The 26891-nt window shown below is 51.0% G+C and overlaps 1 protein-coding gene across 1 annotated transcript; it reads right to left on the reverse strand.

The window, feature by feature from the left end:
* Positions 1-11087: 11087 nt before the first annotated feature.
* Positions 11088-23168, reverse strand: LOC114034109 (casein kinase I). The gene is made up of 10 exons (XM_027849710.1): positions 23120-23168; positions 21078-21147; positions 19715-19863; positions 18680-18914; positions 17631-17716; positions 16704-16788; positions 16103-16251; positions 15846-15929; positions 14689-14795; positions 11088-12974 (listed from the first exon to the last, which is right to left on the reverse strand). Exons 3-10 carry the CDS (start codon positions 19811-19813, stop codon positions 12920-12922), a joined length of 900 nt encoding a protein of 299 aa, XP_027705511.1. The 5' UTR covers positions 19814-19863; positions 21078-21147; positions 23120-23168; the 3' UTR covers positions 11088-12919.
* Between the last annotated feature and the right edge of the window lie 3723 nt (positions 23169-26891).

Below are 26891 nucleotides of genomic sequence, written 5' to 3' on the forward strand. Positions count from 1 at the left end.
TGTGTGTGTGTGTGTGTGTGTGTGTGTGTGTGTGTGTGTGTGTGTGTTTCATTCCTGCAGTTTTTCAGTTTCAGTGACTCCTGTTCAACAGAATCCCTCCTCCCAGAAGCCATGGCAAAGGTGTGATCCCTCACACCTCATCCTATTGAAATGATTTTTTTAAAATAAAATAAATGTGTATATGTCTTCTGAGCAATGTACATTCTTATGGCTTTCTGCAGTTTGGGCATTGTAGCTGGGATGAATGTAACTCATTGCTGAACATGCCTGTCTCCTGAAGTTGGAGAATTTCCTTGTATCATGTCCACTCTTGCATTGGAGTTGGGAATGTCTAGATTCATAAGCATTGCTATATTGATGAATGTATCTGATGATTTCTCATATTCAGTGTTCAGACACTCTGCTTTTGGCCAGCTTTGTGACTTGTAAATAGGTCATCAATAAATAAATGGGGTTGGTTGTCTTTGTTGTTTCGGAGACACAGTGTTCATTCTGCTAAGGTGCCAGAGTGCACTGTGGGTCTGGGAGGAAGGAGGATCCGCTTCAGGGAGCATGTCCAGTGGACTGCCGGTCCGACATGGCCAAGTTTGAAGAATGGGGCTGTAACCCCTCAGTTTCACTCAGCCTTTAGAGCTCCCCTACTCCCAATATTTTATGGATCCAGAGGGAAATCTTGAGTATGTCTTGACTTGTTTGAAATAGGTTTGCCTTTGGGTGGGAACATAGCCTTTTCTTTCTTTGCAATCCCATATAGGTCTTTGTACATAGCAGGTATTATTAAACGGTGTGTTAACTTAATTTGTGTTCTCACTCACTGGACAGTTGAGGTGTTTGTGGGCTGCGAGCTCACAATCCAAGCCGTTTCCTTGGTTTGAGAAGCAGATCCCATCACAGCACAGAAGGCAGCTGAGGATTGCCTAAGAATGTCTTCCCCGTCACAGTGCTGACCTTGGTGATCTCAGCAGAGCTGAATGGCCCACCCCTTTCGTCTCTAGCTATGGTTGGTTCTTTTTTAGACGCGTATCTTGTGTATGTCTGCTTCTGTCCCCTATTGCGGTTAAGAAGTCGAGACTGTGGGAATAGGAAATGGCTTCCTTCTCCCCCTCCCTCTGCTTCTCTGGTCTTCCTCCTTTCCCCTCCCTGAATATGTGCCCTGACCTGGGCAGAGTACAAAACTATCGTCTTCCTCCTCGTGGTCACCGTACCTCTCAGTGCACGCTAAGATCACTTCACTTTTTAACTATTCTCATGGCACTTTCAAATCCCCCGAAGTCCTCAGCACACCTCCCCTACTTTGTGCTTGTGAAATTGCCTTCACACTTATCCCAGTGAACTGCCATTGCTTCAGATCTGGCCCAGTGTTTAGCTGCTTCAGAACTCTTTGGGTCTTCACTGGGTTGTCACAGGTCACGACACTGAGGCACAGAACTTGTGTCCAGTGACCTGCCCAAGCAGGATCACACAAACGACCAAGTCAGGTCTGACCTCAGATTTATTACTCTTTGCTGCACGTGTTCATTTAGTGCCAGCTTAGTGCTTTCTCTGAATTTGATAACCACACCATCCATGCCAGGGATAGGAATGTTCAACAGCCTCGGGCCTGTAAAGGCCTGTGAATTACTCCTCGAGGGGCCTGCTCGTAGCATCTCTCCATCTTGTCCATAAGGAACACACAAGAGGCTCTGTCAGAGGCTTTCCTCCTCTACGCTTTTCCTAGTATATTTGAAGTCTGCTGTGCCCGCAGCATTCCTCCAATCTCACGGTCTAATAACTTGTCAAAAAAGGAAACATGACTGGTTTGGTTGGAGCTGTTTTTGATGAAGCTGTGCTAACTTGGCAGCTGATGCCACAGGGGATAGAACACCGGGCCTGGAATCAGAAGACCCAAGTTCATACCTGGCCTCAAATACTTCCTAGCTGTCTGACGCTGGACAAATCATTTCACCTCTGTCTGCATCTGCAGAATGGAGATCGTAACACCTACCTCCCAGGATTGTTTTGGGGACCAAATGAGAGAGTATTTATAGAGTGGTTAGCACGGTGCGTGGCATACAGTAGGCATTTAATATATGAGTATTTCCTTCCTCGTGATCAGTTTCCTTTTCTAAATGCTCACAACTTACCTTGAAATAATTCATTTTAGATTTTACCAGTGATTAAAAGTTAAACTTGGGGAACCATTAGCTCACAGGTTTATTAACTTTCAAAAACAAACAAACAGGAAGGAAACCTGATATTTGCCCTTCTCTAGACCGCCATCCCCTTTCCTGTCCTTGAGGACTGATGGCTCAGAGATTGCTGCCAGCAGCTCAGCAGTGGGATCCACCTGTTTTCCTTACCTGAGGGTGTCGTTAGTGACTTGACCTTACTCAGATCCAGGAGCATCAGCTCCTCGATAACCATTTTCCTTCTCAGTCTGAAGATCATTCTTCTTTTGTTTGTTTGTTTGTTTGTTTGTTTTTAAGGCGGCAACATCTGCCGGAGCAGCCACGCTGTCCTCCCTGAGCAGCAGCTGTGGCCGAGGCAGGCCCGCAGAGCCCTGGGTTTGCCGTGGCCTTCGTGGCCGGCCTCTCTTCAGTGCCCTTTCTCTGCGCCGAGACTCCTGTGCACTCCTCCTCCTCCCTTGCTTTTACTTTCATCTTAGGTGTTTGTATGTGAAGAAGATGGGGGTCAGTGAGTTGCATATACATTCACGTTGAGCTTTTTAGGCAGCCTTTACTTTGTCATTGGAATTGTTTGCATCATTAGATCTTTAATTTAGAGGAAAATAAATATGAAAATTTTAGAGGGAAATAAACATTAAAATAGGGCAGCTTGGTGGCACAGTGGACAGAGTGCCAGGCCTAGAGGAGGCAAGAAGACTCATTTTCCTGATTTCAAATCCTCAGACTCTGACTAGCTGTGTGACCCTGAACAAGTCATTTATTTTACCGTTTGCCTCAGTTTCCTCATCTGTAAAATAAGCTGGTGAAGGAAATGGTAAACCCCTCCAGTATCTCTGCCAAGAAAACCCCAAAAGGGGTCATGGAGAGTTGGACACAACTGAAAAATGACTACACAAAACATGAAAATAGAATTTAACGAAGGGGAACATGCTATGTAGGCTGGAACCTGTACCTCAGGCCACAAACCCCTGTGTGCCAAGCACTGTGGCAGGCCCCGGGGAAACGAAGGCGGAACAGTGGAAAAGTCCGCTTGAGGCTTCAGGTGTTTTCGGAGGTTTGTTCCTCCCCTTCCATGACTGGGGTGTCTGTCTGAAGGGCTGGTCCAGCGCATCAGCCTCATTCAGAGCATTGGGTTCAGGGTCAGCAGACGTGGGCTTAAATTCAGGCTCTGCTGATTCCTGCTAAGGAATGGGTGCTGGTGGGAGTGTTAGGCCATCTTCCCAGGCCCCTTCTGGCTTCCCAGCTCTGCCCGGGGATCCCAAGAGCCGAGAGCTCCCCAGCCCTTTCCCGTAGGCCCCGTGTGTGTGCGCACACTGTGCGCTCTCAAGTCCTCCATCTCCATCTCTGTCAGGAGGTGTTTTACTGTCACTGTTCTGGAGTCGTGGTTGGTCATCACACCCATCAGAGTTCCTCATTCCTTCAAAATTGTCTTTCTGTCGTCGTCATTGTGTGGATCGTTCTGGTTCTGTTCACTTCGCTCTGTACCGGCTCCTCAAAGCCTTCCCGGTTTATAATGGAGCCATCCTCTCCATTCTTTACCACAGCACCCTGGTGTTCTGCCACGTGTATGTACCGTGATTTGGCTAGCCATTCTCTGGTTAATCGGCACCCCCTCAAATTCCCTCTCTTTGCCACCTCAGAAAGTAATGTTTTTATACATCCTCAGCCCTGGAGTTGTTTTGCTTAGGACTAATCTGACCCTTACTCTATCTTCCCTCTCATTTCCCCTTCGCCATTCTTTCCTATTTTCTGCTGTTGAATGAAGTACTCTGTGTGTGTATTCTTCCCTCACTCAACCATTTCAGATGAGAATAAGGTCAAGTATCAGCCCCTCGCCCTAACCCCCTGCCACCCTGCTTGTTTGTATAGACTTCTATAGATGTTTATACCCTGATGATGTGAAATTATTTCCCATTACCTTACTTTCCCCTGCTACCCCTTGGCACTACCCTCCTCCCTACCTCTTCCCTTCTCTCCCGTTCTTTTAAGATATCATGATGATCTTACACCACTTAAACCCACTCCCAGGCCTTCAATCCAATCAGACACCCTCTCTGAGCACCGACAGGGTGTGGAGGGGACACCTGGATCCTCTCCCCACAGTGTAGGCAGTTTACCCTTTAGTGCCTTATTAATTTTTTTACCTTTCTCTAAACTACTGTGTCTGGAATTCACTTTCTGTGGAGTTCTGGCCTTTCCCAAGTCCCTTTATTTCATTCAAGGTCCATTTCCCCGTAGTGGGATCATGCTCCATTCTGCTGGTGGTTACTCTTGACCGTAAGCCTGAATCACTGCTTTAGGGAGCAGTCATCTTGTGAGCCCGCGGACCCTGCTGCCTTTGCACTCTTTGTGACTACTTGCAGCATTTTGTCTTTGACAAGAAATTCTGGGTTTTGGCTATTAGGTTCCTGGGAGTTTTCTTTTTTCTTAGGACATGACCAGTAGCTATTTTATGTTTCCACTTTTGCTGTCTGGGTTTAAGATCTGGGCAGTTACCTTTTAAAATTTCTTGAAATTTGGTATCTAGGCTCTTGTTTTGGCCATGGCTTTCCTGTAGTTCAATGAGTCCTAATTTTTCAATTCTCCATCTGTTTTCCAGGTCATGTCTTTACTTTGAGATGCCTTACATTTTCTTCTGTTTTTTTTTTTAAGTGTTTTGACTTTTGTTTTAATATTTCTTGTCTCTTAATTTTCAGGGAGTTTATTGCTTAGGCAAGGTTTTTTATCTCTTGTGCCAAGCTCCTAATTCCCCTGGATATTCCCATCAGGCCTCTGTCTGGTGACTTTTCTACATCTGTTTGGAGTAGTTTTTTGGAGGGATCTTACTGTATTACTTCCTGATAACACTACATTCTTAGAATCCCCTCCCCTTCTAGAATTCTGAATTCTTTGAAGTCCACTCTCCCAGATTCTAGAGCACATGGCAGACTAGGCCTGGCATTTCTTTCTTCTTTTTCTTTCTTTTTTTTTTTGGTGAGGCAATCGGGGTTAAGTGACTTGCCCAGAGACACACAGCTAGTGAGTGTTATGTGTCTGAGGACGTATTTGAATTCGGGTCCTCCTGACTCCAGGGCCGGAGCTCCGTCTACTACGCCACCTAGCTGCCCTCTCTTGCTAGCTATTCTTAAGTCCTCTGTGTTTCTGTCATCACCTCTGGGTTCCTATGAATCCTTTAGTCGTCTGCATTTATATTATACGCCTGCATACTCCTGTCTCATACACACACAGACCCCATGTCTTCCCCGCCCCCCCCCCCCACTATTGCCACTATTCTACCTCTGCTGATCACCCAGCTGTTCTCTACCGTACGTGTTGGGTTTCCTTCTGTGAGATATCTTGTAGACAGAGAGCTGGAGATGATCCAGATACGCTCCTGGCGTGACTCTGCCTTCTCTTTGGCTATCGTGTTCCAGCTGAGAGTCAGCTTGGCAGAGTAGATAATAGCATGTTGGCCATACAGCCAAAAACACCTGGATTCAAATCCTGCCCCCCCCCCCCCCCCGGGCTGTGTGATCCTAGGCAAATCACTGAACCTCAGCCTAAGTCAAGTTGTCCTTATCTGCAAAATAAGGCCAGTGCCTAGAGTGCTTACTTTACCGCACTGGTGGTGTGAGGCCTCAGTGGAACAAAAAGGATTTTGCAGACGTTCAGGGCACCCTACAGGGCACACCGAAGGTCAGAGGGCAGCTTTCAGACCTTTGCCTTGGGACCACCCTGCATGAATACCATCTTGGAACATTTTTAGCATGAGGGATACCCATCCCCTAAAGTATCAGTGATACCTAAGGGTGGAATTTTCCTGCCTTTGGTGCAGTCCTTTGTTCACCTCTTTCATAACCGTACTCGGTGCATTTGTGTTGAGGAATCGAAGACCAGGTTTTCCTGTTGGCTTCCTTCTTGGATGTTTATTGCCTGGATCTGTTTTCTGCTGTTTTCACTTTGTTGTAGCTGCTTCACTCTGGTGTCTGGTTTAGAGTACATTTACCATAAATCATGTATATGACTATACACAGAGACAAACATATGCAAGTGTATGTGTGTATACATGTAAATACATACGCACAAATGCATGCATGGAGGCAGTTTTCTCTCCCTTTGTGCTTAAAAGCCTCTTGATCAATCTGTAGGAGTCCAGATAAACATTTTTCAGAAGCCTGCATTCCATTCATTCCCAGGCCCCAAATCCATCATGCTCCTATTTTGAGCCACAGACTAGAAATCCAGATTCAGTTTTCAAACTCCTTAAACAATGGTCTCCTTCCACATCTACCTTTTTCATCAGAAGTGCCCCTATTGTCCACGAACAGCAGGGGTGAAAACCCACCCACAGCCGTGTAGCCTTCAGTTTGGTGCCAGGACTTCATGATCTGTCAATGCTAACCATCACTCAGTTAACAAGTGTGTATACATGAGTGCCTACTGTGTGCCAGGCCTTTGCTAATCCCAGGGGATACAGCAGTCAAAAAATAGGCCTTGCCTCCTGAGGGGCTCCCATTCGAATGGGGAGATGGTAGTGCAAACATCTATATACAAGGTACCTGTGCATGTGTTCTGTGCACAGATACACACACACACACACTGTAAATACACAGTAATCTTAACAGGGTGGGAGGTTTGAGGAGGGAAACCATCAGAAAGACTTCATGAAGGTGGGATTTTTAGCTGAGATTTAAGGGAAGCCAGTAGGTAGAGGTGAGGAGGGGGAGTATTCTAGGCATGGAGAACTGAAAAGGCACAGAGTGTGGAGATGTGCAAAGAATAGTGAGGAGACTGAGGTCAGTGGGTCATGGGGGGCGAGGGGTTAGGGGTGGGAAATTAAGAAGGACCAGGTTGTGGAGGGCTTTAGGGCCAAACAAAAATCTACATTTGGTCCTGGAGACCTGCCAGAAGGAAGGCTATTGCGGTAGTTCAAGTGTGAAGGGATGAGGGTTTAAACCAAGGTGGCAGCAATGTGCATGGAAAGAAAGATGATGTATGCAAGAGATGCCATGAAGGTAAAATGGATGGGCCTTGGCCATAGATGGATATGGGGGTGGGGGATGGGAGGCAGAGCGAGGGTTTAAGGAGGACACCAACACCTCAGTTGTGACCTGGCTGGCTGGATGGCGGTGCCCTTTCCAATAACAGGGAGGTTTGGAGAAGGGGAGAGGTTGAGTAGAAATAGAAGGGAATTCAGTTTTGGCCACATTGAGCTTTCCAATAATCTGTGGAGATGTACAGTAGGCGGCTGGAGACAGTCTGGAGCTTAGGGCTGGATAAATCTGAGGATCATTTATACAGCTCCATGGGAGCTGATGTCACCACCAAGTAAAAGAGTGTACAGGCAGAAGGGAAGAGTGCCAGATTGGAGCCCACGTTTAGTGGGCAGGACCTGTGACCTGGCAGAGATTGAGAACCCTCACATAAGAGAACAGTGTCACAAAAAACCAGGAGAGAAGAGAGAGCATTAAAGCCAGTGAGGGAGTAGAAGCAAAAGAGAGGCAACAGAGGGGATGGTCAGAGCCAGGGAAGGGTTTTTAAGGATGGCAGAGACAATGGGCATGTTTGTAGGCGTCAGGAAAGCAGCCAGAAGAGAGGAAGAAGCTGAAGATAGAATAGAAAGCAATCTGCTGGAGAAGATGGGAAGGAATGGAAATGACTCAAGCAGGGTGAGGGGTTTGTGTCAGTGAGAGACAGGGCTGTGGGAGATGGGAGGAAACGGCATCTGTGTGATGTGTGGAGGAGGGAAGAGAGAGGGAGCTCTCAGGGAATGGCCTCGATTTTTTCAGTGAAGCAGGAGGCCAGCTTCTCGGGTGAGAGTGGGGAGAGGCATCTTTGGACGTCGAAAGAGACCTAAGAAGAGATGGAAAATTTGCTGAGGGGAGGGGGAGAGTCAATCAGTTAGGGAGGTGTAAATGGACTTCCCTGCTGCAGCAAGGGCCCAGTTGAGAAGATACAACATGAATTTGCAGTGGACCCAGTCAGCATGGTTTGGCATTTTCCACTTCTCCATTTAGAAATGTGAAAACAGGAGAACTATTGGGTGACTTGCGGGAATAAGCTAAGGCATTAATAAGCTTATTAACAAGCTTGACATTAAGGGGGCAAGGGACTCAGAAGAGGGTTGAGTTGAACTGTTAAACTGGCTCAACAAGAGGTCAAGATGGAAGTAATGAGTGCAGCAGTTCAGAGATCCAGGACAGTTCGGAGGGACCCATGGTGAAAAGATGCCACCCACCTCCACAGAAAGAACTGGTAGACTCTGAATGCAGACTGAAGCTTACTGTCACCTTTTTTTTCATGGGGCTTTTTGGGGTTTTATTTTCTTTCACAATGTGACTAATACGGAAATGTTTTGCACGACCACAAAGTATAACCTTTATCAAATTGCTTGCTTTCTCAGTAATGGGGGAGGGGAAGGAAGGTAGGAGAGAATTTGGAACTCAAAACTAAAAAAGTTTAAAATGGTTTTTTATGTGTAATTGGGGAAAAATATTAAATTTTTTAAAAAAATGAGTAGCAAGTACAGTGGAGAGATTGGAGGTCACAATGAAGACAGCAGTTAAGAGGATGGATAAGATCCAAAGAAAGCTGATGAAATGCTAAAGGGCTGATCGGGATAAAGGAAGTGGAATGCTCTGGGGCAATGGCGAGACTAGGGGCATGATTGTATCCGTGTATAGATGGACTGGGGTGAAGAAGTGGGTCACGGGAAGAGCAAATTGAGCAACTGGGAAGGCAGGGTATTAGAGGGAATGTTAAGATGTTGAAGGCCCCTAGTACGATGACAGGAGTTGGGTACTAAAGAAGGACTGAGCTAGGCACTGAACTTGCTGAGGGAGGGAGGGAGGGAGGGAGGGAGGGAGACAGACAAACAGACCATCCCGGAGGTCAGTGCATAGTAGCTACCAGAACCTCGACTGGGTGAGAAATACAGGGTGGATCAACCCCAGAGATTCTCGAGGGATGGTGGTAGGAGAGTCTGGAAGGGGCTGTGGATGTGGGGGAGGGGTATGAGTAAAAGTGGAGCTAGGACTGGAAGGGGTGGCCGGTGGGAGCTTGTTACTTGTGGAGCAGGTCCCTTCTGCTGTTAACATTGGCTCCTACATGAATCGCCACAAGTGGAGAGCAGTTGTTTGCCAGGTCTTAACAGGTCCTCCATCACATCCAAGACCCACCTTGTGGTGAGACAGCATCCCTCTCATTTGTTCAGAGCCAAAATACCTGCTTCCATGCTGGTTTTTACCAACTACAACCATTCTTTTTTCCCTGATCATCCATTATTCCTTGGAGCACATGAAAGGGGGAGTCTACCTCTCTCCCCTCTGGAAAGTCCCACAGTGATTAGCTCCAAGTGATTCGTGGTCCTTCTGCCACGTTCTTTCACCTTACAACCACGTGACAAAGAGGTAAGGATTCCCCATTGACTCTGCATCCTTTAAGAGAAGCCTCTCATTCTTCCAAGGGAAGCCTTAATTCTCCCTGTCATAAAAGGTAGAAGATTCCTCAACTTAACAAACATTTCCTGCAGCCCTATCCCTCTATACTTTGGGAGTGTTCATCGCTCGCTCCTATTTGATGCATACTCTTAATGTGGCTGGCATGGCACAATGCTTTTCTTAGGCCTTCCCATGAGGGCAGTCTGTTTAGGGCTAATCTAAAAGCCTATCATGGCTACAGCCTTTGAAGCCCTTTGCCGACCTGGGGCCCTGACGGAGAGCCAGCAATGAGGTGGGGTCCTGGAACCTGCAGAGAACCAGATCCTGCCCACGACCCACTCAAGATCCTTTTCTTCATCTGTATTAATATGTTGCGTCGGTCACCTGACTAGGGCCTTTCAAATCCCATCCAACAAGCAATCCTTAAGTACCTTCTGTGGTCCAGGCACTAAAGACAAAAGTCAGAAATGAGACGGATAGAAAGAATGTGCTTCCACATTTGGAAGTGCTGAGTTTTGACAGTAGCTGGCAGTCTGAGCTTGGCTCCTGGTGGCATAAGAGCACGTCTTCATCCTGAGCATTATTTCTGATACTCCGTGAAAAAACTTGTTCTCTGCCTTTTCCAAACACGGCTGGCAGACCTGAGCTTGGCAGGGAGACCGAGGCTGGCCTAAAAGCTCACATGGGAAATGGTAATAATAAAGGGCCCCTTTCTCCAGCGATCTACCACTTTCAAAATAGCTTCCTCACAAGTACAAACAGGCCGAGGGGGAGGTGACTTCTGGCTCCCAATCAGCCCGCGGCTGTCAGGGGTGGAGCCAGGACGGGCACAGTCCTTCCCTCCACGATAGGTGGATTTGAGGATCTCGGCACCTTGAGAAAAGAGCCTTGCCAGAGCTCCCTGAGCCATCCAGTTGGCGCTCGGATTTGTATTTGATCTCCTGTCTAACGTATGACAGATGGCTGGGAGAGAAGTGGGAAGATCTGAGGTCGAGGCCTCCACGTGGCTGTAAAGTAGGGATGAGAATACTAGGCCTGCCTACATCACGGGGCTGTGGGCATCCCCACAATGAGACTGTGTGCCCTGCACCACTCCCTCTCTCCCAAGGCTGGGTGAAGTTTGTTAGGCCCACTGCTGTTCTGAATCGGCAGTGTGCAAGTTCAAAGTGGCTTTGGTACGATGGTGCATTTGGCATAATCTTATTTTTTTTCCAAGAAGGCACTGGGTATGGTAAATAGAGGAGGCTCAGTGTCCTAAGCCGTGAATTCGAATCCTAGCTTTGCCACTAATTTGCTCTGTGGCCTAAGGCAAGTCACATCTCGGTTTCTCAGACAAGATGGCCTCGGAGACTTCTTCTGGTTCCGACATCTTATGTTCTAAGAGCCCTCCCACCTTGGTTTTACGTCCCAAAGAAAGAACTCCATGCAGTGTGATGCTCTGAATGCCCCACCTCCAACTCCCCCCACCAGGAATGCCCGAGCAAGGAAAGGCCTAGGCCTTGAGTTCTTTTTCATTTTTGTTTATTTTTTTTTAAAAAAGCCCCTAAATTCTATGGCTTCCAGGAAGCATCAGAGAAATGTAAATGCCATTTCTGTACACTTTGTAAAGCAGTAACTAAACTCACAATGGACGCTCGCGCGCCTGCTGCGGAGCTGCGCAGGTACGATCTTGACGCTGGGACTCAGGTCTGGAACGGGGATACGTCTTCTAGCCTCTTGCTGCTGCTTTTCAGCCAAGCCAGACACATGGACCAAAAGAAGTGAGACTCGACAGGCAGAGATTCATGTACAGACTGGGCCAATGCTCCCCTGGACCGTTTCCTTTGGGGAGGAGGAGGTGAAAGGGTGCTTGGGTTTAGCTTGTTGTGTTTAGGTCTGCCGTGGCCACCAGTGACTGATGCACCCCTCTCCCCTGCCACACATACTCGTCCTCGGACCCTCTCCAGGGGTGCCGGGGTCTTAAGGCGTTTTGTCGTCCTTGGCGCTGGCTGGGGAGAAGGGGAGATGCCCAGTGCGCGTCATCGGCTCTTAGAGAACAACCTTGGGGGATGGATGGGGTGTTCGAGGAGCTGCTGTCCCCTGGACGCTGGCGGGGGTGGGGGGAGGAAGAGGAGACAGGCTGACTGGGAGTCTCTGGACAGCCTTCGGTGAGCAGAAAAATTGATGGGGGGGGGGGGGAGGATCAGGGTTTGGGACAGCACTGAGGGCAAGGGTGTTTGAAGCCCTATGCCTCGTCCCAGGGCCACCAAAGAGGGCCCACGTACCCGCGGTAGACCTCTCTGGGCTGCTCGCCAGGCCGCGCCACCGTCATGGGGTACGGCCGGCTGAGCTCGCCTTTCCCCGAGGTGGGTGGGGCCGTGTGAGGGGATTTGGCTGCTGCAGGCAGCCCTGCCCCCGGGTCCCCACCCTGCCCTTCCAGGGGAGACCCAAATTCCCCAGGGCTTTGGTGCAGCATTTTTGGCTCCGATTAGGGTGAGGTGGGGGTGGAAGAGAGAACATGCAGAGCAGCCTGAACTGCCCTGCACGTTGGGTGAGACCTTGGGGTGGTGTCTACTTTCCCAGCTGTGGGGACTAGCTTTCCCTTTCCCTTTGGCTCCAGCCTCCCCCGGCCCCCTCTGCCTGGGGCTGGGGGCCATCTAGTTCCACCTCCCTCATCTTTCTCTTAGCTTCTGCCCCCCCAGAACCCCCGGATGATCAAAGTGCACGGGTAACAAGGCATAGCCCGGACCCCAAAGACGACACACGAGGGCAGGGGAGTGGGCGCCTCCTCAACTCCCTCCTCCCCACACCGGGACAGAATGGCCTTTCTGAAAGAGGAAGAGAAAAAGGCTGGATTTTATAACACTAAGTGGTGAAGGTCAAACTGAGGACCACGAGGCGCCAGGGCCTCCCAGGCTTCACCTTAGGCCTAAGCGCGCAGGCGGAGACGCAGAGTCTGCAGGGGTCAATCCCTGATGCGCGCAAGCCCAACCTCAAACTGAAGGGTGAAGGGAGAGGTGGGGCAGGGGGAAGTGCTTTCTTGGCAGGCTTCGGTTCCTCGGTGTGTGGTTTTTAAATAGTTAGCGCTCTCAAGGTGGACTGGACGAGACACAGATGCAGGAATTTCTGCCAAAGTCTTGCTTGGAGTAGGTGACCCCTGGGCCCAGGGGGGCGGGGGCCGGGGCTAGTGGCCCCCCTTCCTCCCCCGGCTTCTCTGTTCCTGGCCTTTCTCCTGGCCGCCCCTGCCCTGGCTGCAGGAGGCAGGGCCACAGGCAGGGGCCGCCTGCCATCTCTGGGGCCAGAAAGGGTGGAGGCGACAGGGCTGCGGTGGGTCCGGTCCGCCTGGGCCCCAGAGGCTCACTTGTGCCGCTGAGTGGATTTCCTCTTCCTCCTCTTGAAGAAACAGCAGCACCTGGGGGGCGAAGCAGATGGGGGGGGCGCCGGTCATGGCCGCCATCCTGAGACGGGGCGGACATGCCCCGCTCCCCTCCCGGCGCTACCTCTACCTGGCCAAGGCCTATCTCCCCCGGGGCTCCTCCACCTCACCTAGGCCCCACCCACAGGGGGCCTGTCTCTCCGCGCTCCCCCGGCAGATCTCCAGGCCTCTGATGCCGTCTGCCCTCTCCCCTTGTCCCCTGACCCAGGAATTAACCAATTCAGCCCCACACTGTCCTCTACACTTGGGGTTCCACGACACTGGTCTCTTGGCCCCCCTCCTCCCAGTCAGAGTGATGCATCATCCACACCATATCCTGGACCCTCTTCCCTTTTTTCTCTACACACTCTCTCTCAACTGGTAGACAGAACTGCTGGCCTTGGAGTCTGAAAGACCCAAGTTCAAATTCGACGTGACCTTGGACAAGCCACTTGACCTCTGTTTGCCTCAGTCACCCCATCTGTCAAATGGGGAACATAATGACTCCCACTCCCAGGGTGGCTGTGGGGCTCAAGGTGCTTGGCTCACAGCAGGCACTGAATAAATTACTGGTGCCCTCATCAGCTCCCATGTCTCTGCAGATTTCTGCTAGGTCTAGCTCGAGCCCCAGTCCCTGTCCTGAACGTCTAATCCCATGTCCCCACCTGCCTAGAAAGCATTTCAAATTGGATGTCCCAGAGAGAAACGAAGCTCCCCTTTCCACCCCTGAACCCCCCCCCGCCTTCCCAGCATCCCTAATCCCGCAAACACCACTGACGTTTTTGAGCATCCCAGGTCCGTAACCTTGGTGCGCGCTCTTACTCCATGTCCTATGAGTCCAGTGATAGCCAGCTCTCCCCCCACCCTTCTCCCTCCTCACCCCACTACCGTCCTCTCCTTTGCTCAGAATCCTGAAATCTCTTCCAACAGGCTCTGCCTTCTCCCAACACACCCTCCAGACGCTGGCCCAAGTGTGACTGCAGTGTTACTCCAGCTCATCAACCTGCCACGGCTCCCTACTGCTTACCCCTGGATCCCAGCCTAGCTCTCTACATACGTCCCAACGCCGCCCTCTGCGGTGCAGACAAGCCAGCCTTCTCTCTGCTCTTTCCTTTTGGGAAACTCTGTCGGTGTGTGCTGTGTGTCTGTCCCTTGGGCAGAACACCCTCTTCTCCCTGCTGCCACCTCAGGGAATCCTCTTATGCTGCCTTCTTTGTACATTCTGACACAATACATATTCATTCTCTACTTCCTAGATCTGTACATCAACGCTGCCACCACGCTGGGGGTCGTGACTGCACCCCTGGACTCTTGCAGCAGCCTGCTGGTTGGTCTCTCTGCTCTTTGGTCCACCAGCCCCTCGGCTGCCAGAGGGGTCTCACTACATCCCAGGTCTGACCGTGTCCCTCCCCTCCTCACGACCTTAGATCACACAGAAAGGCCTCTCGCACTTCTCCCGTCCCCCGGCACGCCCCCCATCCCCTGTGGCCCCCCCCCCCCCCCCCCCCCCCCCGCCCAGTGCTGCTACCTTCCCCTCTGGGGCAGATGCAGGCTCTGTGTGTGCACCACCTCCCCCACTAGACTGGAAGTTCCCAGGGGGCGGTGCCTGGCACACTCCCCCACAGAGGTAAGGGCCTTGAGGGTGGAGACTGTGTCCTGGCCCGGAGCGGGCGGGGAATGAACACCTGCTGCCAGGGCCCGGGCGGCTTACTTTGTTTCATCAGCCACCTCCACTTCTGCAGGGGCCGTGATGGGGGCGTTGGAGTGGCCGGCCGTCGGGTCATCGGTGTTTAGTTCACCGTTGGTGGAGCTCATCACCTGCGGAAAGCGAGAGGGAAGGGTGGACAGTGAATGCGAGAGACATGCACAACAACTTAGGGAGCGGAGCTGGGGCGGGGGGAGCCTGGGGGGGTAGGTGGGGGGCCTGGGGGCTCCCTCAGCGCCCGCCCTGCCTGTCCCCCTCATCCCTGGGAGAATTTGAGGGAGGTTATTTCATCATTGTGGGATGCTCCTGATGTTACAAGCCCCTCTCTCAGTGCAGATGCCACCCCCCAAGGAGCTCAGCAGATGAACTCTAGGGTTCAAGCTGCCCGAGGCACAAAGAACTTCAATGACTTGCACAGGGTCACAGAGCTAGTAAGCGTGAGTCAGGATTTGAATTCGGGTTTCCCTGACTTCAAGCCCAGAGTTCCCTGTCCCATGCCAGGAAGGGAATCAGGTACGGAGTAAGGGGCGCGGGGCCACGTTCTCCATCACGCCAGCTCAGAGTCTCAGCATCGTCTGTGACCCTGCCCTCCTACAAGGAGCTGCTGATCTGGGCCCTTCTCCGTGCACAGCAGCTCTTCTCCCCCGCCAGGAGCCTGGAGCAGGTCGTCATCACCTCTTGGCTGGCTCTCTCCTCCTGCCTTCCTCCCCAAGCTAACTTTCACAGAGCTGCCAAAATCACCTTCCCAGTTCACCTGGGTGACCATGCACTCTGCCACTGGGATAAAAGGCCAAGTCCTAAGACTCCCCAGAGTCTGGCTCCAACAACCTTTCCTGCTATATCACAGCCTGGCCACTGCCACTAAATGAGCGGTTCCCTGACTGTGGCCTCTGTCTCCCACCGCTGTGTTATCTGTGCAGGCGCTAAGAGGTCTCCAGCCTCTCATTTTCCCACCACAGAGCTCAGGTGTTTTCCTTCGCCCCATCCCCTCAGACTCGGTAGTCTGCTTATCTGTGTTTATGCACAGACGGGCCTTGTCTCCATGTCCCCAGCGCCTACTAGCACAAAGCCCTGTACAAAGCAGGTGCTTAAGGAATGAGCTTTTAATCGGCCTTCAAGAAGGGCTCGGAGACGTGTGTCGATCCCCCTGAGCACTCCCTTACCTGGTGTTTGGTGTGGGACTGAGCCTTATCCCGGTTCACTGGCTGGACGGGGACATCACTGTGGATGGTGCCAATCGGGGTTGGCTGGAAGGCAGAACAAAGGAAGGTCAGGGGTTGTGGGCCCCCATGTATAGGATCCACCTCCCCACTGTGACAGGGCAGGAAGGCGGGCAGCTCCCCCAGGGGGTCCCTTCAGCCCCCAGTCAGAAGCTGAAGCGGTGCAGGCCTCTGGGCTGGGGGGTGGGGTGGTGTCCTACCAGGGGTTTTCCAGCCCAGTCATATTCATAATCAAACACGAATCCATGGCGGTCAAACAGGTCCGTGAAGAGTTTCCGCAGATAGTCATAGTCAGGTTTCTCAAAGAAATCCAGACGCCGCACATAGCGCAGGTAAGTGGCCATCTCCTCTGCAGAGATACGAGGGGAGGGGGATGCCGTGTAGGAGCCTGCCCTCTGTACAGGTGCTTTCTATAAGTTGGCTCTTTGGGGTACAGAGGCCAGGGCTGTGTCTCCTTCATTAGACTCACTCTGATAGAGGCTGGCAGGACTTTCTACCTGCTCAGATCAGGGCCTGGGAGCAACACCTGCTCAACATCTGAGGCTTCAACTATCCAAGGTGGCTGCCCTAGTCACAGGGGCCTCTCCTGAAGGTGATGGCGGTCCCAGCCAGGAGGGTGGCTCTGATGAAGGAGACTCTGGAGCACCCAGTGGGGCAATCTGGGTTTTTCCTGCCACCTCTCGTGTGGCCTGGAGGACAGAGAGCCTCCCCACAAGCCCAGGAAAGACCACGAGAGGCATCACTGCAGGGGTAGAGGCTGTCTGTGATCCCACGTGGCTGAAGGGAGGAAGGTTCACTTACCTGGGAAGTTCTCACAGAGGACCTCAACTGGCGTCGCTCTCTTGGTGTCCCCGATCTTCTGATACCGTTCTTTCAGGGTGTCTGCCTAGAGGAGAAAACCCCAGCTGGGCCCAAGCTTGGTGGTGCTGTCCACATTGAGCCCTGCGCTGAGGCTAGGTCAGCTGAGCAAAAGCCAGCGGATTCTTCCATCCGAGGCTGCTTGGACTGAAGTGCTGTTGGTTTCTAAGGCTGAGGAGGAGCTGCCCCCAGCTGCCCCTTTCCAGGGCCAGGCAGCCTTCTTAGTGGGTGCCTGCTGCACTGTCAGACCCACTTGAGATGGCCCACAATGGCAGCATCATGCATACACATGTCCCTGTGGCTACTCTCTTGTAAAACATCCCCTGGGCACCATCCCTACACTGTCAGTGAAGGGGGGAGCCTGAGTCTGACCCCAGAGGTCCTGGCTGTCATCTGTTCCTGAATTCTCAAGTGAAAGGCTGCAGGAGACAGGCCTGCCACATACCAGGCTTTGGGCTAAAGTAGGCAATCTGACTGTGGTCTTCTAGTGTAAAGGGCTGGGTGTGGGGCAGCCCAGGCTTGGTTCTTTTGGTAATTTGCTCTCTCCGCTGGGGTCTATAAAGGGGAAAGCACCATCCCAGCTTGTCTCTGACCTTCGGGGGGCTTGTGTGGAAAAGGTGAGATGATAAAGTGGGTTCTGGAATGGGCCAAGACAGACAGATGAGATACAGAATTCAGGTGTCTCCAAATGCCCTGAGCACACACAATAGAAACTATTTAATTCAAATGATGCAAAAATAAACCAGGGCATGTATGCTACAGTTAGCTCTCCTTCAGACCAAAATGTGAAACACCACAGGGCCAGAGTTAGCGAGAGTGAGCAATCTGCTTAAGAGATCCTCAGCCCTGCAGCCACTGGGCACTATTTACCTTAAGACCTTGCCAGGGAAGGCTCCCACGGAGAAAGTACATGAACATGTGGCCTAAGGCTTCCAGGTCATCCCGCCGACTCTGCTCTGCAGAAGAAGCACATGGAAGCACGTCACAATGTCTACCTACTACGCGCCTGTGGAGGCCCCGGGATCAGCGCCCTCTCTAATACACTTGTCAGTGACGCTGCCTGCTCGCCTATACTGGCGTCCGATCTAACTGGACTGTGAGCTCAGCAAGGGAAGCATCAGACCTGTCTAAACTTTGTACTGCCGTCACCAGCGCAAGCAGCGAGCGAGCCCTTCCCAGCGCAGGCACAGAATCTCTGCTGAAGGAAGGAAGCCCAGCCCCAAGAGGGAGACACAGTTCTTCTGCCTGAAATGAGGACTCCCACCCCGACAAGACACTGGAGACAGGCCTAGAGACGCTCGGGGCTGCTGGACTTCAAAGGGACGACCAAGCCCTGCCATGCGCGGGCACCACAGGAAGGGATGGTCACTCTCTGCCAGGCTGGGTTCCCGCCCCCTCTTCTCTCTCCCTCCCAGGCCAGCTCAGCCCCTCATATGAACACATGCACACTCTCCTAGGCCTCGCCTAGGGGGGATGCGACCCCAGGGTGTCAGGCTCTCTGACAGGCCGGGTGGGGCTTTCTAGGAAACCAAATTGAACGGCCCCTGTTCTTGCACTGAAACTCCTTCTCATTCTGTTCTCTTTGAACAGCACGCCTCCACTTCAGTGAAAATCAAACATTCCTGGACTGACCCCCTCATCTAAGTGTGCTCCCAGTACGGGCAGGTCTCCTTCCTGGGGAAGGGCTCACTTCCACCCTTCCCCGCACACTTAGCCTGCCCATGCTCGGCCCACACGCACGCACATGCACACTTACTCCCTCCTTCCCTTCTCTGCAATGCTGGGTTCTCTACCGCTTCATGGGCTGTGTGTGAGGGGGTCAGCAAGCCGCCAGCCAGAAGAACCTGGGCCGGCCCCAGCCTCTGGGACACTGTGCCTTGAAGCTCCTCCCTCCTTCCCAGGGCCCCACTGGTGGGTACCTTTCCCCAGGTGTGTGTTGATGCTCATGTAGCGCGCCGTGCCCGTCAGGCTCTTGTGCTCGCGGTAGGGGATGTGCTTTTTGGTCTCAGGGTCGATGTACTCCTTGGCCAGGCCAAAGTCGATGATGTGGATGGTGTGTTGACGCTTGCTCCCCGGCCGGCCCACCAAGAAGTTCTCCGGCTTCACGTCACGGTATATCAGGCTCTTGGTGTGGACGTATTCCATCCGTGTGATCTAGGGAGTGTGGAGTACGTGGAGATCCCACAGCCAGGCCTATTCAGTGCCCGGCCCACCGCCCGCTCTATGTTCTTGGCTGTCCCCCGCCGCTCTGCTCTCCCTTCTTAGCCCTTTCCCCGCTGAACTCCATGTCTATTCTCGCCCTGTGTCTGTCTCTGGGCCTGGAACTCAGGAGGCCCAGGGTGAACCCTGCCTCTCACCTACTTGAACACTCCTCCGACAAGAGAAGATGACAAAGACAACAAACACTTGATGGAACTGGAGATGGGATACCTGTGACCAGACTAACACAGGGGGGCCTCTTTGGACTGGAAAGGGAGCAGGAGAGGGCCAAGGCTGGGCCCAGGATGGGGTGGGGGTCTCATCTGTCCCTCAGAAGTAAATTCATGTATGGACGCTCTCTGATGGGTAGCTGAGGAGAATGAAAGTTCTTGAGGGTGACCTCTTAACCTCAAGGGTGACGGCCAAAAAGACAACCCTGCCCTCCCTATAGAACTGTCAGAACCACAGCCCGACTAGGAGAGAGCTGGGACCTGAAGTGAGGCCCAGGGGGTCCGGGAATCTCTGGGTTTGGGGTCTCAGACACATGTTCAGGGTCTTCACTGCCTCTGCCTTTCTCCAGGCTATCTGTTCTAACTGCACTCAGTGGCCCACCTTCTCTCCCTCTGTTACCTCCTGTGAACCCTCAGGCCCCTAAAGGCAGATACAGACCCCTGTCCATTCTGCCCTGCAGACACTTTTTTCCCCTTCTCAGCAGGCCCAGGCCACAGACCACCCCCATCACCCTGGGCCCTCACCAGCTGAATGGCAATCATCAGCACAGTTTTCAGAGTGAATGTCCTGTCGCACAAATCAAACAGGTCTTCCAGGCTGGGTCCCAGCAACTCCAGCACCATGGCGTTGTATTTTCCACACGGGCCAAAGTAATAAACCTGAGGAATCCCTTCTGCAGAAGACAGGAGCGTAGGAAAAAGCAGCAAAGACATGTGCAGTGAGGCTGCTGGGGAGTGGAAAGGACACTGTCTCTGGGCTTTGACTGTCCGCTACCTGGGTGACCTTGGGCAAGTCACTGTCCCTTTAAAGAGAGGAGGTTGGACCAGATGATCTTTAACAGTCCTTTCAGCTCTCTATCCTATTCCCGTTGTGTTACCCATAGCCCACCCCGGAGTCCACTGGGGGAGACAGGCGGCCTCTGTAGGTCACTTGGGCCTCCCTCCCAGGGCTGTATGTGAAGACTAGCTTGTCCGCCACATCCTTGTGCCCAAGTCTTCTCATCCCCAGTTCCTCCCAGTGGTGTAGATTCCATTCCCCTTGCCATTGTGGCACTATCTGATCATATTCATATTCCACCTGAGAGATGGTCTTAGGTCTCCCATAAGTTACCAAACAGGGACTGGGGGAGAAATGAGGGTGCGTGTGTGTGTGCGTGTGACTTGCCCAAGGTCACACTGCAAGTCAGTGGTGGGATGAGGACTCAAGCCCAGGCCTCCGCACTCTCAGTTCAAGGCTCTCTCCACTGTCTGCTGATGAGTGATGTCTCCTATCTGGGGTGCACGGCTACCTGGCTATGCTGGCTGCATGGTTCCACAACAGGCTCCTAGGGTGTGCTGAGCTGGGCAGTGGCCAGGCCTCTTCCCCACACTCCACCTCACAGAAGAAGCCCTCTCCACCCCCCCCATTCCCTAGAGCTCCCCTCTCCTCTGACCTCCCACAGCACTCAGCACTGCACCCAATTTATCTCACACTGCCCAGACTGCAACAGCTCTTATATTGTCTCTCTTGTTCCACTGAATGAATATGCTTTCCTACCCCTGTATCTGGCTTGTCAAAAAACTGGAAACTGGTCTGGGGAGGTGACCCTAGGCCTCAGTCCCCACGGCAGGCCAAGGGTAGGCAACAAGACATGGGAAGCTATCCTTGACTCATGGAAGGTCAGAGCTGAAAAGGATCTTAGAGATCATAGAGTCCAACCCTTTCATTTAACAAAGGGGAGAACTGAGGCCCCAGATAAGGGCGGCAACTCACCCAAGGTCACAGAGCAGAGATGGGCCTTAAATATGAGTGTCTTGACTCTCAGACTAGAATAATGTTTCTTCAACCCTGACACTTCCTCCCCTGGCTCCTGTGAGGTGACCCCCGACCCAGGGCACATCTCCTTACCTGAACTGCCGAGCTGTTTGTAAAACCGGTACTCCAAATGCAGCTGTGGGGCTCTGGACTTTATAGGTTCCTTCAGAGGGCAGGGAGGGAGAGATGGAGAGAGAGAACAAGAGGCAGAGGCCACAGTTAATGATACAGACTGGTCCAGGGGATGGGTTGCATCTCCTCCAAGGAGGATTCCTCTGCCCAGCTCAGAATGACAACAAGGCCGCCATCACCAGGAATCTGTCACTGGACTCTCATAAAAAGGAACAGATGGGGAGAATCCAATGGAGGGAAAAAAGAGAGCAGCTTTGGTATGGCCCGGGCCCTGCTGGCATCTCGAGCAGGGCTGACGGGCCCTGCCTGGCTGCTGCCTTGGACCAATAGTCCAAGACGTGCCAAGGAAATGGAGCAGAACCAACTGAGTTACATGAAGATGGAACCCATGGCCTTGGTCCTATTGGTGCAGGCCACTAAGCATTAATGTAAACTCATTTCTCAGATCCATCTGAGATAAAATTGTCCCCACCTGCCACCATGGGTAAAGGTGCAAGAGACCAGAGATCTGAGTTCTAGGCCTGGCTCTGCCACTGAATTACAGTGTGACCTTCGGCAAGTTCCTCTTCCTCTTTGGACCTCAGTTTCCCTATCTGTAGAATAAGGGTGTTGAACTAGATGAGCTCTAAGATCTTGGCTCTAAGATTCTATGATTCTCTAGCCTATGGTGCTTTCCATCTCAGATGTTCTGTGTTCTGAGGTCTCCTTTAGCTCTGACATTCCATGTTCTCTAGTCTCTTCCAAGTCTGATATTCTATAGTTCCGTGCCAAAAATCCCCAGGAAGTCATGGTTGCAGATGCATGGTTCCTGTGTGAATCATGGGTTTCATTCTGTAAGCCCCAACATGAACCCAAACCCTGACCATGTGTGGTATGGGTCACAAAAAGGCCTAGGTGAAGCAGTGTAGCCTGTCTCTAAGGCTGGAGGTGTGTAGCTCAAAGTCCCCATGCTAGAAAGAGTGTATATGAAGCAATGTGGGCCTGAGAAAAATGCTATTTATGTTTTCCCTTTTCCCAATTGGAAAATAAATGTGGCTAAGGCCTTCTGCACACCTCTAAAATCAGTCCCTTGTCCCACTTGGACCCTGACTTTAGGGAAGAGAAAAGGCCTCCACTGGAGGAAGATAGTCTATTTCTCTCTCCCCTAGATTAAAACCAGGAGTCTAGTGGGGCAAAAGTCAGAGATGTGGGATGATTTAAAACTGGAAGAGCCCTTAGAGATCATCTAGTCCCAACTCCTTAAACCCCTTTCATATATAGAGGAGGAAATTACAGCCCAAGGCCAGAGTAAACAACCGAGGCAGGATCTGAACCCAGGGCGTCCAATGTTGTTTCATCCTGTCTCTCTGGCCCCACACCAAGGCCTGGTCGGTGCAGTGCAGGCTGAGGCTGAGACCGAGCCCCTGGCGTGGCAGGCTCTGCTAAGGGGGTATATGGAGCAGCTCCAGGAAGCCAGCTTGTAGGCTGCTCAACTAGCCAGGCCTGCAGCGGGCAGGGAGACCTGGGTCTCCTAGGTCATGGCATACTGGGGTGAGCTGACCATTGCCTGAGAAGCACTGGTCCCACTCTCCCCTAAGCCAGACCAATGATCGATTATTCCAGCTCAGGTACAATTCAGGAAAGGCTTTGCTGTATTGGTTCAGCAGCTCTAGTCCCACCTATTCCAGGGGCCTTCCTCGACTGGTCAAGCACTTTCTTGATGTGCTCTGTCCTCATCTTGGTGCTGACAAACCTGCCCTGTCTGTTGGGTAATAGCTGAGCTGGACTGTTAGCCCCTTTCTGAGATTTCTTTTATTCCCTCTCTCCCACCATGGGGCTGGCTGAATTGAATGAAAACTAGGTAAGGTTGGGATTTAGCAAATTAAAGTAGTCTCTGTAGTTCAAGGCTGGGGGAAGGGTTTGGGGTGGAAAGCCAGCAGGGCTGCAGGACCCGGGCTAGAAAAAAACAATTAAAGTTGCCATGAGAAAAGTGGGGTTTAGGGAAGCCAGGGAGTAGCACTTACCAATTTGATAGCTACGTATTCATTTGTATATAGATTCTTTCCTGCAGAAAGAGAGAAAGAAAGGGGCTGTAAACACACTGTTGGCAGGAACCGTTCAGCTCGAGACACTCAGGAACAATCTGGACTCAGTTTTCATCCACATGTTCAGTTGAAAATCAAAGCCATTTTCCAGGCCTGGCACAAACCACCAATCCCTCCTGCCACTGCCTTCTTATGAAGAGAAAGAAGAACAATGTTCACTCGCTGCTTTCTGCCTTATATGTAAGATGCTTACCAGGAGAATGCTATACACAGTAACAGCCGCATTGTGCGATGACCAGCTTTGACAGACTTAGCCCTTCTCAGCAGTGCAAGGATCTAAGACAACTCCAAAAGACTCATGATGGAGAATGCTATCCACATCCAGAAAAGGAACTTTGGAGTCTGAATGCAGATGGAAGCATACTATTTGCTCTTTTTTTCCTTCTGTTTTGTTCTGTTTCTTCTTTCTCATGGTTCCTCCTATTGGTTCTAATTCTTTACAACATGACCAATGTGAAAATGTTTAATACGAATGTATAAGTAGAGCCTATATCAGATTGCATGCCTTCTTGGGGAGGGGGGAGGGGAGGGAAGGGGAGGAAATTTAAAACTCAAAAGTTTATGGAAGTGAATGTTGAAAACTAAAAGTGATGCGGCCGCTGCAGTGGTGAACATGAGACCAGCTCAATACTCTTAACCCGGAGGCGCATTGAAGAGGCAGGAGATAGCAAGATGGCAGAAGCTCCGTTTATTCAGTGCTAGTAGCTTTCTTTTATATCCTCAGTAACACCTGATCAAAGCATGATCTCCACGTGATAGCCAATCACCAAGTCTGCTGGACACCTGCAGCCCTCGTATCAGGGGTATGAGTAGGACTTTTCTCCCAATGAGAGGAAAGCGGAGCCAACCGTGGGAGCTGCGCGTCAGCAAAGGAGAGGTCTTGTGAGACTTCCTTGTTTTTGCCACGCAACAGGTTGTGACCCTCAGCTTCTCCTGAGAGAAGCTAGACCTCCCATGAGAAAATTACCCTAACAAAAAGTAAATAAATTTTTAAAAAAATGAACTACTCCCTCCTCATTGTACAAAGGATAAAATAAGCTCAGAGGGTGAATAAGACTTGTCCCATTTAATAAGTCGCAGAGCTAGAATTTGAGCCCCAACGTTCTGACTTCAAACTGTGTTCTCTCCCTGTGCCATGCCGGGCTCTGACTGTAGTTTAAGGGATGGGACAGAGCAGGAGGCCAAGCTGAGAAGGCCTTCCTCCTCACTGCTGCTGGAACCCTTCTAGTGTGAAACACAATCACCCCCCTTGGAACACCTCTGCCCCCACAGGACAGCCCTTTGGTCTTGGAACTTCCCCCCACCTTCCTGGGAACATTTTCTAGGGTTCTACCTTCCTACCCTCAACACAAGACATCCTCCATGGACACAGCTCCTGGAACAGGACTGGAAGGATGTCAGAGGCTAAACCTCTTACCTAAGCCCTAAGACACTGACAAGAAACCTCCCTTCTCGGGTCTCAGTTTTTTTTTTAATTCATAAAATGGGAATAATATCACCTACTTTGAAACACCTTCCCTAAGCTTTTGTAGGAAAGTGCTTTGTAAATTGTAAAGTGAAAGAAAAATGGGAACCCGTTCCTATGATTATCGATTACCCTTCTCTACCCCAAATGCCAGCAAGCAAGCCCCTTCTCCAGCCCAGCATATGCCCGACTAGGCAGCTCATCTGGGGATGGTTAGGGAGTGGAAACACCCCAGGGAGAAGAAACTACGGAACTGGTCCAAACTGAATTTATCCCCAATTGGAGCTGCTTTCCTCCCCTCCAAAGGACATCTCTTTGGTTTTTTAAAATTTGATATTTTATTTTTCCCCAGTTACACGTAAAAACAATTTTTAACATTCATTTTTAAAACTCTGAGAACCAAATTCTCTCCCTCCCTTCCTCCTCACTCCTCCTCATTGAGAAGGCAAGCAATTTGCTATAGGTTATACATGTGCAGTCATGCAAAACGCATCTATAATGCTCACATCGTGAAAGAAAACAGACCAAAAAAAAAAAAGAGTAAAAAAAAAAAAAAAAGAAGCATGTTTCAATCCGTATTCAGACACCATCAGTCCTTCAGAGCTGTCTTGGATTGTTATATTGCTGAGAATACCTAAGTCATTTACAGCCAATCATCTTACAATATCGCTGTTACTTTGTACAAAGTACATTTCACTTTGCATCAGCCCATGCAAGCCCAAAAGTACAATTCTTGGAAAGGAAAATTCTACCTACACTCAAAACTCCCCTCCCCTTCACATAGTTTCTCCTCTGATAAGCCTGGCCTGCCTTCTCCCTGCACTAGACCACTGCTCGTGCTCCATCCTCCCCACTTCCATCTGATGAAGTCCTTCCTTCCTTTGGAAGGCCCAGTCCAGGGGCCACCTTCTCCATGAAACTTCTCCCTCCTTCAACTGGGTCACATTTTAGCCTGTAATCCTTACTTACATCCATAGCCTATCCCTCCTGTTCAACTCTAAACTCTGATGGCAAGACATTATGTGGCTTTTCATCTTCACTTCACACCAAGTATAGGGCTTTCTGTTCAGTGAATACATTTTTGCTGAATTGATTAAGGAGGGCTACACTGAACATTAACACCAATTACATGCTGCACTAAGGGTTGGTCCAAAGCATGAACTGAAGGAAAAGTGAGACTTATACTCAGGTTGTATTTATGCTGATGAGGGCTAGACACAGTGGGATCCAAGCGCCTGTCCAGGAGCGGCCCAGATAGACTACTGGAAAAAGCGAGGGGGACCATCAATGCTAGGCTACAGGCTCAAGGTGAAGAAAGAGCATTCATTAATGGGCCAGAGACACCAACACTGACAATGTAGTCAGTGAGGCTCCAGGAACTTAGGAAAGAGACAAGAGCTGAGGAGCCAGACAGAGCTCCTGTACACGTCTTGCTGCGCTAGCAGAGGTAGCTCTCGGAACCACCCAGAAGGTGTTGGGAGACCCAGAGACAGAGAGAGTGAGAGTGTGTGTACTCGAGCATGCACATGTCTGGGGGTGGGGGTGGGGGGTAGCAGGAGGAAGGGAGAGGAAACAGGCAGCTCCTGACAACAATGAACAGAATAAAAACAGAACTCCCCACCAAAAAACCACCAACCCCAAAATGAGGCTTATTCAAATAATAATAGGCTTGATCAGGGCAAAGTGAATGGATATAAATTTATAAATTTAGACCAAGGCATGGAACTTATCAGTTAGAATATGTAAAATGCAAACTATGATATGTGCACTGCCAAGCTGCCTGAGCTACTGAGAAAAGCGCACTATTCATGCTCAAAGCTACAGAAGTGGGGCAAGTATTTTGGGTACCATATGTTAAGAAGGACAGGGCCAACCTGGAGGGTCACCAGGATGGTGATGGGCTGGCAGAATGGGGATGTAGAGCCTGAAGAACTAAAGATTTTGCGGGGGGGGGGGGCAAGAAGGGGCAGGTGATCAGGTCAATTCAACAAACATTTCTACTGTGTCTGCTGTGGTTCAGGCACTGCCTAGGCACAAGGGATCCAGACAAGAAGGCCCTCAAGGGTTTCCACACCACTGAAGAGCTACAACATACACACGATTAAGTATAATCCAAGGATGTTCCAGGATCTGAAGGCCTGTCACATTCAAGTGCAATTAACCTTGTTCTGGACCTACAGGACAGAATCTGGAACAATGGAGACACTTTTAGTCTGACGTAAGGAA

The sequence above is a fragment of the Vombatus ursinus genome, unplaced genomic scaffold (assembly GCF_900497805.2).
Source record: "Vombatus ursinus unplaced genomic scaffold, bare-nosed wombat genome assembly UNPS02007899.1, whole genome shotgun sequence".
Classification (NCBI taxonomy): Eukaryota; Metazoa; Chordata; class Mammalia; order Diprotodontia; family Vombatidae; genus Vombatus; species Vombatus ursinus.

Coding starts and splice junctions, on each gene's coding strand:
- LOC114034109 (XM_027849710.1), bottom strand. CDS start 19,813: ATGGTGCTGGAGTTGCTGGGACCCAGCCTGGAAGACCTGTTTGATTTG. Junction 16,789..17,630: donor TTCCCTGGCAAGGTCTTAAG/GTAAATAGTGCC, acceptor TTTCTCCTCTAG/GCAGACACCCTGAAAGAACG. Junction 16,252..16,703: donor CCTCTGTGAGAACTTCCCAG/GTAAGTGAACCT, acceptor GTATCTCTGCAG/AGGAGATGGCCACTTACCTG.